The 12977-nt window shown below is 32.1% G+C and overlaps 2 protein-coding genes across 2 annotated transcripts; both read left to right on the top strand.

Annotated features, from left to right (window-relative positions):
* Nucleotides 1-6990: 6990 nt before the first annotated feature.
* On the top strand, nt 6991-9718 carry LOC106771232 (pheophytinase, chloroplastic). The gene is made up of 6 exons (XM_014657171.2): nt 6991-7421; nt 8274-8385; nt 8504-8597; nt 8724-8901; nt 8979-9048; nt 9141-9718. Exons 1-6 carry the CDS (start codon nt 7012-7014, stop codon nt 9441-9443), a joined length of 1167 nt encoding a protein of 388 aa, XP_014512657.1. The 5' UTR covers nt 6991-7011; the 3' UTR covers nt 9444-9718.
* Nucleotides 9719-12014: 2296 nt separating this feature from the next.
* Nucleotides 12015-12929, top strand: LOC106771608 (22.0 kDa class IV heat shock protein-like). Its single transcript, XM_014657604.2, has one exon. The coding sequence runs from the start codon at nt 12132-12134 to the stop codon at nt 12705-12707; it is 576 nt and encodes a 191-aa protein (XP_014513090.1). The 5' UTR covers nt 12015-12131; the 3' UTR covers nt 12708-12929.
* The last annotated feature ends 48 nt before the right edge of the window (nt 12930-12977 follow it).

Below are 12977 nucleotides of genomic sequence, written 5' to 3' on the forward strand. Positions count from 1 at the left end.
AAATAGTTAGGTTAGTAATGATAATAACGAATTAACCTTTTAATGCAAATTAGGATATGATTGAGTTGTCATTAGGCCAGCAAAAGATAAAGGCCCATGCAAAGGAAGGACCGCAACAGAATTCGTGCAATTTGCAACATAGCCCGTCTAGTCTGCAACAGAACCTGTCCGTCTTGCCATACAATCCAACCAGTCTGTTGGGGGGAGGTTTGCCACACACATAGATCTCCACACATGGTAAGATATTGTCCGCTTTGGGCCAAGCCCTCACGGGTTTGCTTTTGGCACCAACCCTTCTTTTACTCGATATGGGACTTTGTTTGCACTCCAACATCCTCTCCTTCCTCCCTCGCTGTGGAAGTCTTATGGTCTTTTTTTATCACAGAACATTTTTCTTTTGCCCTCTTTCACGATCCATGGTCACCAGACCCGAACCAGGCTCTGATACCACTATTGGGGGGAGGTTTGCCACACACATAGATTTAAACACATGGTAAGATATTGTCCGCTTTGGGCTAAGCCCTCACGGGTTTGCTTTTGGCATCAATCCAAAAGGTCTCTTACCATTGGAGGTATCTATGTGTATATAAACCCTTAATCAACCCTTCTTTTACTTGATATGAGACTTTGTTTGCACTCCAACATAGTCTACAACAACTCTTCTGCCAGCGTCAACCTCAGCCAAGGACATTACACCCAAAACAACTTTAATAATAACAACTACAATAATACAACCTAATTTTCATTATATCTCATTAAATAATAATTTGAATACTTTATTATTTTTATATATAAAATAAAAAAATCATTAAAAAAATAATTCATACCTACACATGAGTAGGAATGGCAATGGATCGGGTCAGACACATATAATGTCCATCCACTACCCGACTCGCAACAAAAAACCTTGTCTGCTACATGTGGAATATCTATTTAAAAAATACCCACAGATATTTTAAAATTTGTGAGTATCCATAAATATTCGCAAATATTTAAAAAAAAATATTTTATAAATTTTTAAAATAAAAATACTATTTTGTCTTAGATTTTATTTAAAATTTTGAAAAAAAATAAGTATTCCCTCAACACCGTAAGAAAAACAGTCAATTATTCTTCTGTTTTAAAATAGTGATATACAAACAGTCAATTACTCTTGTGTTTTAAAATAATGATATATTCTTTTCATGATAACTTCTACCTAATAAATTCCTATTATTCATTGTTATCACAAACTTAACTTATTTCTATCATTTCTATTGACTTAATTTATTAAACCAATAAAAAATGTAAGAGATCCTCCCGGTCAACATGTTTACTTAAAAAGAATGCATCGTGCTTTTGTTATTAGAAAAATCTCATTATTTAGACCAAAACTCAATAAGTTTTTAATTATTTTTACATGAAACTTAAACACGCTCATGAGAAATTTATAATAATCAAATTATTTATTGTGATCTTACATCTACGTATTAAACTTCACATGTATGTATTTACTTCTAAACATGCAAGTAACTTAAGAGAAAAGAAAAACAAAACTTACTTTAAACAAATTCTGATCGATATGTCTCGTTAACATTCTCATACTCAGATCTTAAAAATATAAATGAATGACTTAAAAACTTAGACATAAAATAGAAAAAAAAAATGATTTTAAAAAGATATTAATTTTTATTAGATGAAAAATTTAAATGGTTAATTTTGATTTATTTATAAATTCTTTAGTTTACTAATAAAATATTCATATTATGATTTATTTATATCCATCTACTCTTAACTATACTAATATATTCTTATAATATATATTATTGGTCCGTATACTAAGTTTAACATGTCAGAAAATGTCATTATTTGTGTTGTTGAATTTTTAAACCTTGGGTTAAGCCTTTTGATTAATTGTTGTTAAGTAAAACAACATTAAAATAGGATTCAAGTGTAAATTTATTTTCCTAAATTAAGAAGTTAATTGAAGGTATAATAATTATATTTATGGAAGTAATATAACAAGTTTCTCCCATCAATTGGCTTAAGTATACTTAGAAGTTCCTGATTTGTCTTGGTATATTGATATTTTTAGAGGAAATCAGAGTGAATATTTGGATAATTATTATGTTTTTTTAAGGATACAAACTTCTATTTATGTCGAATTTGTGGGGTCATTTGGATATTGGAGCATGCTTAGAAGGAGAGCTTTTAATGGATTTAGTTGAAGAGTGATTCTTCTTTAGTGTGTCACGATCTTTTGGATTAACGAATGGTTCCTTAGTGTCTTAGATGAAAATGACGTTAGTGTTTGCATTTTTGTAAGCATGTGCAGTTCATAATTTCTTGTGTTTCTGTGAAGGAAATCGTTATGTCAATAAGTTAGTTAATTTAACTTTGATTCATATAAAACAATATAGCAGATTTAATATTTTACTAATATGTATTTATTTATATTTTTTCCATAATGGGTGTAGTTTCTCTATGTTTCGTAAAGTGTAATTTTTATGAGTTTGGTGTGGTTTTTCATACTTTATATTCTTTTATTTTATTTTTTTAATAAATTTTCATGTAATGATAAATGATTGATAAATTTTAAGCGTTAGTATAATTGAGATAATTGTAATGTCTAACATAATTTTATTTGAAAAAAAATATTAAAATAAGGACTTAATTTAAAATATAGCTTGAGTTTGGAAATTAAATTTATAAATATAAAACTTAAATACGATTAGAATATAAAACTATTTTTCCATGGTATAGTTACATTTTATGGGTATACCACACACACTAGTATAAAAACGCTGATTAACATCACCCTTTAGACGTCGGTTAGGGGTAAGCTCGACGTATAATGCTGACCGGTGGTATTTCCGTAAATAAGCTTGCAATATAAACGTCAATTAGGAGGTGCTCCTACTTCTATAGTCTTTTATACGTCGGAGCCCCCTCCAACTGACGTATATATGTCTGACAGGTGGGTGAAAAGTCATTTCTTTTCAGACATATAGACGTCGGTTGGAGGGGCCCCCGACGTTTATATGGCGGAAATTAATGTTATTCACCTACCTGTCAGACATATAGATGTCAGTTAGGACAGCCTCGACGTCTATATGTCTGCCAGGTTGATGAATAGTCACTCTTTTCTGCCTTGTAGATGTCAGATCCTGCCAAACTAGCGTTTATATGACGGACATTGATCGCTATTCACCTACCTCTCAAAGATATAGACGTCGTCTTGGAGATATATAACCGACGTCTATATGTTAGTCAGGCAGATGAAAATTCATTCCTTTCCATCGTATAGACGTCGGGTTCCCCAACTCTGACTTCTATGATCGTATATAGACGTCAGTCGCGCTAGTAATCGACGTCTATAAGCCTCGCGAATATTAATTTTTAAATTAGAAAGACGTCTTATTAGTTAGGTCCCTGACGTCTTACGTCTTGTCCATTATGGACGTCGGTTGTCCAGAGCAATCGACGTCTGATTTCTTGTTAAAACAACGATAGCAAAGTAGCGGTTTCGCGCACTTCATCGTCTTCTTGGCTTTTCTCTCCGCTCCATTGAATTTACAGGTGCGTTTAATCTCTTTTGATATGGTTAAACTTGCTTTTAATTTGATTAAAGTAATCTTTGATATATTATCTTTCATTTGAACCGATTAAAATGTGTTATCGTTGTGTTTTGGTGCGGTTTTTCTTGTGTCTTTGGGTAGCGTAGTGCACATTCTCCCTTTGCTAGTTTCCTCCTAATTAAAACTTACGTTTTTTTGGATTTCTTATGACATTCCAACCTAAACACGAACCTAGGTCATTGCATGGAGCCATTCCCACCGCCAATAAAAAAAACAGTGAGTCACTGTATTCTTTTTCAATGGCGGTCGAAGTGGACCTAGGCAACAATCCAGGTTCGTCTTTGGGTTAAAATGCCATAAGAAATTCAAAAGACGCAATTTTTTCTTACGAGGAAACTAGCAATTGAAGGAGGTGCTACTACGCTACCCAAAGACACGAAAAAAATCGCATCAAAAAACAACACTTCATAGACATTGGTTAATGTAATGACCGATGTCTATATTGCCCATAGACGTTGGTTAATGCAATGTCCGACGTCTATGGACTTTATAGACGTTGGGTAATGCAATGTTTGACGGCTTTATAGACATCTGACATGTCACTGAACTGACGTCTTGTGTGCCTTTAGATATCGGTTAGTATAATGTCTGATATAAGCGTCACACTTTGGCCTAGTCGACGTCTATAACGACGTCGCTCCTGCAGAAATCCAACGTCCCATTAATGTTATTAAAGACGTCAGTTCGTTAGGTGACGTTAAAAGACCAAAATAACTGACATCTAAAGTCCATTGTGCACTAGTGACACGAAGTCCTTAAAACATGGTAAAATGACTTATTATATGTTATCTTATCCTGTGTCCAACAAGTTGATAGTATTTTCCTTCATCACATAACACACAGTAAACCTCTCTATCTTCTAGATTTTGTTGGCGAAATCATGACAAAAGTACGAGAAAGATAACATTTTTTTTCTGTGTAATTTGACATTAAAAAATCTTGATTAAAAAAAACATTCTTAACTTTTTTTCAAACACATCAATGTATATTTTCTAAATGGAAAAAGTATTTTGAATAACATACGTGTTATTTTTTTATCAGTTAATTATTTATTTGCTATTGTATTAACCTATTCTAAATCTAATGAAATAATAATACGTGTTGTATTAAAATATTGTAAAAAATATATGTGTGAACTTATTATTATCCTTTTTAAATTAAGACAAACATGAATACTGTACTAGGATAATTGACCTTATTGGATGAAGCAGTTATTCATCATTTTCTTGTATATATAAGATGAAGATTGATTTATATACGTTTGATTTATTTAAAATTTAATATTTTACAAAAAAAATATTTGACAATTTTGCTCATGAATGTTTCTCACAAAATATGAAAAAAGAATGTAAAAATTTCTAAAAATATTTCATACATTGAGACTGAGACAAACATATATATATATATATATATATATATATATATATATATATATAATATTTACACTTGTGACACTCGGTTTAAAAAGTATATTATAATGTATGAGCATTCGACGCGCAACGAAAACTATAAACTCATATTGTCTTATCAGGTGCACATTCTTATTTCATGAAACTCATGTTTCGTAGGCTCCTTATTATAAAAACAGATCAAACGGCTCCACATTTTGAATATTGTTGTTGTTAAACAACAATATTGTCACCTACTATATATTAAATTTCCACTATTTTCTTTATGTTTTGTATTTGGCAGGGATTTGTGTTTGAAAAAGTACTTTTATTGTTTGTTTGAAAAAGTTTTCCTCACACGTGAATATTTAGTATTTGTTACAATTAGGTATTGTGAATTCAATTGAATTGAATATATTAGTCTGATCTTCTATTTATAAATCGTCTCATAAATATTAGACTTAATACAAATCTAATCAAATAAAAATAAATTTATCTTTAGATTTGATTAGTTAGTTATAAATCTTGAATCATTATGTTATTATTTACTAGATTATTAGTTCGATATGTTGGTCTTATTTCTAGTACAAATCTCTATATAACATAGACATAATATTTTACTGGACATATGGGTTTAATCTCCCATGTTTTACTATATATTAAATTTCCACTATTTTCTTTATGTTTTGCATTAAATACGAAGCAGGAAAAAAATGCCCTAAGTCATGCCTACTATATACTATTCTAATACAGGTATCATATTCAGATCATTAGTGCATAATTTTGTTCAGAAAAATCTTATTTTCCAAATTTTGTTTAATAAATGTTTTTCGGCCACCTTAAACCATCCGGGTATTTTAGTCATAAAAACTATGACCCCAAAGGTTGTAAAGAGAAATTTGTTTTGAGAATGTTTATTTCAGTGTTTTCTACAAATAACAATTTTTGTTCTAAAAAGGCTTTGTGTTTCTGTTTTGAAAAAAAAGTTTTACATTATCTAAAATATTTGATTCAGACTTTTATTATGAGCGTCATAAAATAAATAAATATATAAATATGTAATGAGACTAAATAAATAAATAATTTTTTTGACCTATATAAATATTTGTTTCGCAAAAGAATTAAAATTAACTTCTACATAAAATAATATGCTTAATGAAAGGAGTGATTCTAATATAAGAAAAAAATGATGAATCAATTTCAACTATGTGTAAACTAAAAAAAATTAATATTAAATTTTCCAAAACAATGATTTCTAAAAAGTAATGAATTTTAAAGGGTTTTTTTTTTTTTTAAATATAAGAGAGTTAACTAATAAAAAATCTCGTAATATACTGATGAATTTGATTAGTAAGTTGTTGGGTGTTGTATTGATTTATTGTTTTCCATCTATGTATTTGTTTGATTATTTTTATAATAAATATTTTTGTATATATATAGAATGTAATTTTATTATAAATTTAATGTGGTCTCTATGTTTTTTTTTTATTTTATTTTTTAATAAAATTTTCATATCATCTTAGTAAAAATGTTTAAACTTTATTTTGATAAAAATAATATAAATTTTAAACTTAAATATATTTTTAGTTTTTAAACTATAACAAAATTGAAATTCAGTTCAAACTTCCAAAATAATTAATTTTTTTAATCTGAGTACATTAAATTTTTTTAACTTATTATAAGACGTTTCAGTTTGATAATTATAATTTAAATACCAGCATCAAACATAGTTTAACACAAAATAAATTTAACATCAGAGAGAATTATATCTATTATATTTTTTAATTTAAAGACGAATAGAATCAATTTTTTTATCCTAAATTTTATTTAAGTAATTCCTAATTGAATTTAAGTCCATTTGTGTAGCATGCATTACCACATTTGTCGGGTCAGTCTATTGAAGACGATCTATATTGGGGCCCGACCCGACCCATTCCGATTCACGTTTAACAAAAACACCGAAACCGTATAGCGAGGAACAAAGAGTAGACAGGCATAGCAAAGCGATGGCAGTGATAAGTGCTGTTCATTCTGTTAGCTCCCTGCATTTACAATCACACCTTCAGAGGCTTAACAATGGAGAATTCTTCTTCTCTACAAGACCAAGGAAAGTGAAGGGTCCTCTTCCTTGCCATCACCATCACCATCCAATCTACTCAAGTAATGCTTTTGGTTGTAGTGACAGAACCAGTATCATAATAAACTCCACATCTGGTTCTTCCACAGCAACTTCTGCTGCTGAGGGGTCCCTCTCTGAGGTACAAAAGATAAAGCAGAGGTTTCGTACATGGCAATGGAAGGGTCAATATTCAATCAACTACTTTGTTTCTTCGGACTCTCCTCAGCAGTTGCAAGCCAACCACCCTCCCCTCTTACTTGTTCATGGATTCGGTGCCTCCATTCCTCACTGGCGCAGGTAATTTAGCCACCATAACCAGTCATGTGTTCAACAGTTTTCACTTCTCATGTTGCTGTTTTCTCGTCCACCCGTTTTTTCTTTTTTAGATATTGTTTTATCTCATTTGTATGGTAAGCTGGTAGCCACATAAAAAAGGATAATATAAAGTAATATATGCATTCTAAGTAGATAGGCAATGAAGTGTTGCGTTCCCTCTTGCAGTTATATGTCTATAACAGCGATTGATCACCCAAATTAGAAGCCAAGTATATCAGGTGGGATTGCCAATCGTCTTTTTCCAGCAACTGTACAGAATCCTCTTCTTCTGTTCAGACAACCCCCGTTTTTAATTTCATTTGTAATCACCAAGTTCAAGTATTAGCAATGCAGAAAATGGTTGACAAATAAAAGATGGAACTTTATGGTGACCGTGTTAATTATTAGGTTGTCCATTGAGCTTGCATGTAGTTTGCTTTTGGAATCTTAAAAAGGTTCACTGGATCGAGATGGAATCTTCACTATCCCAGTGAAAAAGGATTAATGGGAAAACAAAATGCTTGGGGATGGTTGTACTTGGCGGTGATCAATCTGATCATGGACTGAACTTTGGTGATGAGCTGTTGGCTCTCAAACAAATTTAATTCCAACGACATGAATTTTCTAAGTTAATGTGCGATTTTAGTCAAGAACTTTGGTTACAATTATTATTACTGTTTTGCTAATATGATTCAAACTCCGCACATAGATACCTTTTCTTAGTTTACTCTCATAACAAATCCTCAAAAATCACTATTTTTGTCCTTTTGCTTAACAATGTAGTCATTGAATTGAACTAGTAGGTAATCATTTTGGTTTTTTCTTTTTCTTCAGGAATATCAAGATTCTAGCCCAGAATTATACTGTGTATGCTATTGATCTTCTCGGTTTTGGGGCTTCAGATAAGCCTCCAGGCTTTCAATATACCATGGAAACTTGGGCTCAGGTATTTATATCTTGAGGTTTTAATTGGAGATCAAATCTCCAGCGTTATCTTTTTTTGGTGAAATTTCCAGCATACAACATTACAAACTTAACTTGTACCCTGTATTCAATGTAAACAGTTGATCTTGGATTTCTTGAATGAAGTTATTCAGAAGCCAACAGTACTAATAGGAAACTCTGTTGGAAGTCTCGCCTGTCTCATTGCTGCCTCAGGTATGTCTGATTTATCCCCCAGAGGCTGGCGATGTAACCTAAATTTCTCTCAAAACAGTTAAGCATATAGAGTTTGCATCAGAAATTTCTTTTTGGCCTTATCTATGAATTATAGTCTCCAATCAGATTCAAATCAAACTCTTGTGAGAGGCATTGTGCTGTTAAATTGTGCTGGTGGCATGAACAACAAAGCGATCGTTGATGACTGGAGGATCAAGTTACTATTACCCTTGCTTTGGCTGATTGATTTTTTATTAAAGCAAAAGGGAATTGCCTCAGCAATTTTTGAGCGAGTTAAACAAAGGTATTTTCTTCAGGTTTGGCCATAAATTCCTTTGGATGTGTAAAGAGGTAACCTAACATTGCATTGCTGATATGCAGAGAGAATTTAAGAAACGTTTTGAGTTCAGTGTATGGAAATAAGGAGTCTGTGGATGAAGAACTAGTGGAGGTAATACTTTGTTGTTCACTTGATTTGTTATTAATCTTCCTTTCTTTGACAACATTTTACTTAGAACTGCATTTTTGATTCTGCAAATGAAGATCATCAGGGAACCAGCCGATGCTCCAGGGGCCTTAGATGCATTTGTGTCCATTGTGACTGGGCCACCGGGCCCCAATCCGGTGGTGTTGATGCCAAACATATCCTTGCCTGTTTTACTTTTGTGGGGAGATGAAGATCCCTTTACTCCAATTGATGGACCTGTTGGCAAGTTCTTTTCTTCATTGCCCTCTCAACAAGAGAATGTTAAACTCTTCTTACTTGAAGGTGTTGGACATTGTCCCCATGATGACAGACCTGACTTAGTACATGAAAAGTTGCTTCCCTGGTTGGCAAGTCTTTGAAATTCAGAGTAGTGTTAAGTACACAGCTGCTGCAACCAGCTCTTGAAACCTGTCACTGTTTAGGCCGTGATTCCATCATCTATAACTACTGCTACTTGTATAGGTTATGTTCATAATTTTTTTTGTATTCTTATTCACACCACAAATTTTCGTCTAAGATAGATTACATATGTTTCAAATACATCGAAATGAGCCTTTCTTATGCATAATATTGTGTCTTGATAGGTTTCTTCCTTTTTGTTTTTATCTTGGACTTTTCTGAGATTTATAATACCTCTGTATCTGAAATTTGGCTTATCCATTCACACGCTCGTGTTTATCAGGTATAAAGAAAATAATATAAATCTGAAGCTATTGTTACAATAAAAAAAAAATTATGAATATACACAACAATGTTTGACAAATTCCATAAATATTTGAGAACCTCTAGTATGTTCACAGAAAAATACTTTGTTGAAAGAGTAATTCCAATAATCTTTACGTCTTGAGGGATTAATCTTTCCTTGTCTACATCTAATCCTTGATGCAAAAAAAGGATAGAAAATAACTCTCTCATTTATGCATCACTAATAGAAAAGAATCATTGCATTTCTAGTAAGAGGGTTCAATCACTCGTACGAATCAAATGGTGTAATGACTAATACACACAAAAAAAAAGAGTGTATATAAATTAGTATAATTTTGTTGGTCCATGCTCATACCTTGTAAACAAAGGAAATTAGCCATTAGTCACGACGAAGAAAAAGGAGAGTAACTAGTATTCATCTTTCCTTGTCCCAACTTAGCAACATTTGATTAAGCTGGTAGGATAAGATATATTTTAATGTATAAATAATGGGAGTAGGATGAATTTGAGGGCATAAATACTCGCCACAAACTCTACCTGTCTTCAAATAATTAAACTATAACAATAAATACATTATAAAATTAATTAACATAATTTTAGAACTTATTTTAACTTTTATGTTCTTGAAATGATCTATATTATGCATGGTTATCAGTGATTCAACTTGTAAAATCATCAGAATTTACATTCCTACATTTATCTTTCAAGTTAAATCATTATTAAACTCATTTTTGGAGCAAACTCGTTAAACTTGTCATGAACTCGATAAACTCGACTAAACTCGCAATTCAACAAACGAGTTGGCGAGTTCAGGTGACTTTTCTTCAAGTCCAAAAGACAACAGAGATTATAAGCTTCTGATGTGAATCAGCTCGATGTTATTCTCCTCCCTTGTGACTCGCGGTAAAGGTTTCAACTTCTCAGCGTTGTTATTCTTGCAACTCATCACGCAATTGTTGATGGAGTGTGGTTCTATCTTGGTTGTTCTAAGTTCTCTTGCTAGTAGCATGCTATTGCGGTCAATCTGTGTTGTGATGCACCCTTATCTTACTCATGCGGCTTGGATAGGATTAGAGTTTGGTGAGATTTAGGATTTATTTGATGAGGTTTAGAGTTTCTTTACTCTTTTATGGGTTTTTTAAGCGGAAAATAAAATTTTAACACCATTTTTTGACACTGCACACGTGTCAAAATGTGATTAGACGATTTCAAATTAAAAAAGTTGAGACAAGGGTATATTTGGAAGAGAAAAACCAAAGTTTGTTTTTTTAATTTGAAATCGTCCAATCACATTTTGACACGTGTGCAGTGTCAAAATGGTGTCAAAAAATGGTGTCAAAATATCATTTTCTTTTTTAGGCCTTAGTCCAATACCATTTATCTTGTTATTTGATATAAAGTGTAATATATGTTATATAAAATGTTGTAACTAATTAAATTTATTATAAAGTAATAATTATATTAAAAATTATTAAAAATATTTAAAGTTATAATATAATAATCTAATAGTAATAATAATATTTTATTAAAAAATTTAAAAGTTTATTTATAAGATCATATATCAATAAAATATTATATTCTTTTTATATAAAGTAAACTTGTTACTATTTGAGTTTACAATTTGAATTTACTATACTTTCACTAGTTTACATAAATTTTTAAGTTTAACACGTTGATATTATGTATTATTTAATTTATGATATACTAGTCATTATGTATTATTTATTTAAATAAAATAATATATAAGGCTACAAAATATATAGTAAGTCCTAGTGTTTAAAGATAAATTAGAATAATACACATGGTTTATAAATGGACAAGTTTAATAAATGAATAAAATCTAAAAACTATTAACCTTTCCTATTCTTCCAAGCTTTGAAAAACAAAACCGAACCACTTCACGAAGTAGTGGGTATGGTGTGGATTGAAAGTGTATATTTTGGTGAAGCCCAACATAGTGCAAAAGTGCTAAAAAAAAAGCTACAGTGCACTGAAAGTATCTGTTAATTATCTGTCATTGTTACTAACAAATAACACATGAATTCTCTGGAACGTGGTGGAGAATTCTTGTATCCTCCTTTCAAACATCAAATATATTCCAAATTATGGTAGAACTTTCTTCGTCTCTCTACACTAAAACACTTCTATTTCACTCATGGATTCTTCAAGAACCTTGCTAACTTTTAGCCTCATTTGTCTCATACATGCTCTATATATATACGTGTGTACTTGTGTCATGGATCATCGCATGGTTGAAGACACACACTTGCAGTGCCAAAGTTCAGTAATTCTCCACTATTAACCATCACTGTCTGCTTCTAGTTTTCTGATTAGTACTAGAAATGAGGCTACACCAACTCATTTTGTTCCTGTTGTTGCTCTTTGTTGCGAAAGCGAAGGGGTCTCTACTACCATTCGATCCTCCCAGAGGCATTTTGGCGGAGCTCTTGTCTGATCGATTCCCAGACCCGTTTCACGTGCTGGAACAAATTCCATTTGGGTTGGAGAAAGATGAACAATCGATGGTGATGCCAGCTGCTAGAGTGGACTGGAAGGAGACCCCAGAGGGGCATGAAATAATGGTGGACGTGCCAGGGTTGAAAAGGGAAGAGATAAAGATAGAAGTGGAAGAGAATAGGGTGCTGAGAGTGAGTGGTGAGAGGAAGAGAGAAGAGGAGAAGAAAGGGGATCACTGGCACAGAGTGGAGAGGTCCTACGGCAAGTTCTGGAGGCAGTTCAGGTTGCCACAAAATGTGGACTTGGACAGTGTGAAGGCTAAGCTCGACAATGGCGTCCTCACTTTGACTCTCAACAAGTTGTCACCGGAAAAGATCAAGGGTCCCAGGGTGGTCACCATTGCCGGGGAGGATCACCAGCCATCCAAGCTCACCAATGATGGAGCCAAGCAGGAACTTTGACTCTCTTCCTTCCTGCTCAATCATCATCATCTCAGTTCTTCTGTGTTTCACTGTCTGTCATCATAACAAGAAAAACAATGTTTTCTAAGTTTGTGTTTACTTTGTGAATAAAAGGTTTCCACCACCACCTATGGTGGAATGTCTTACTTTTTCATCTTTTCTGAGGTTGTCTTACTGTATAACTATAATATCTATATATCGATACTGATATTTCTATCTTTATATACTGATATTTCAAGATATTTTATTAGTAATGTGAATATCTGAAAG

The sequence above is a fragment of the Vigna radiata genome, chromosome 8 (genome assembly GCF_000741045.1).
Source record: "Vigna radiata var. radiata cultivar VC1973A chromosome 8, Vradiata_ver6, whole genome shotgun sequence".
Lineage (NCBI taxonomy): Eukaryota > Viridiplantae > Streptophyta > Magnoliopsida > Fabales > Fabaceae > Vigna > Vigna radiata.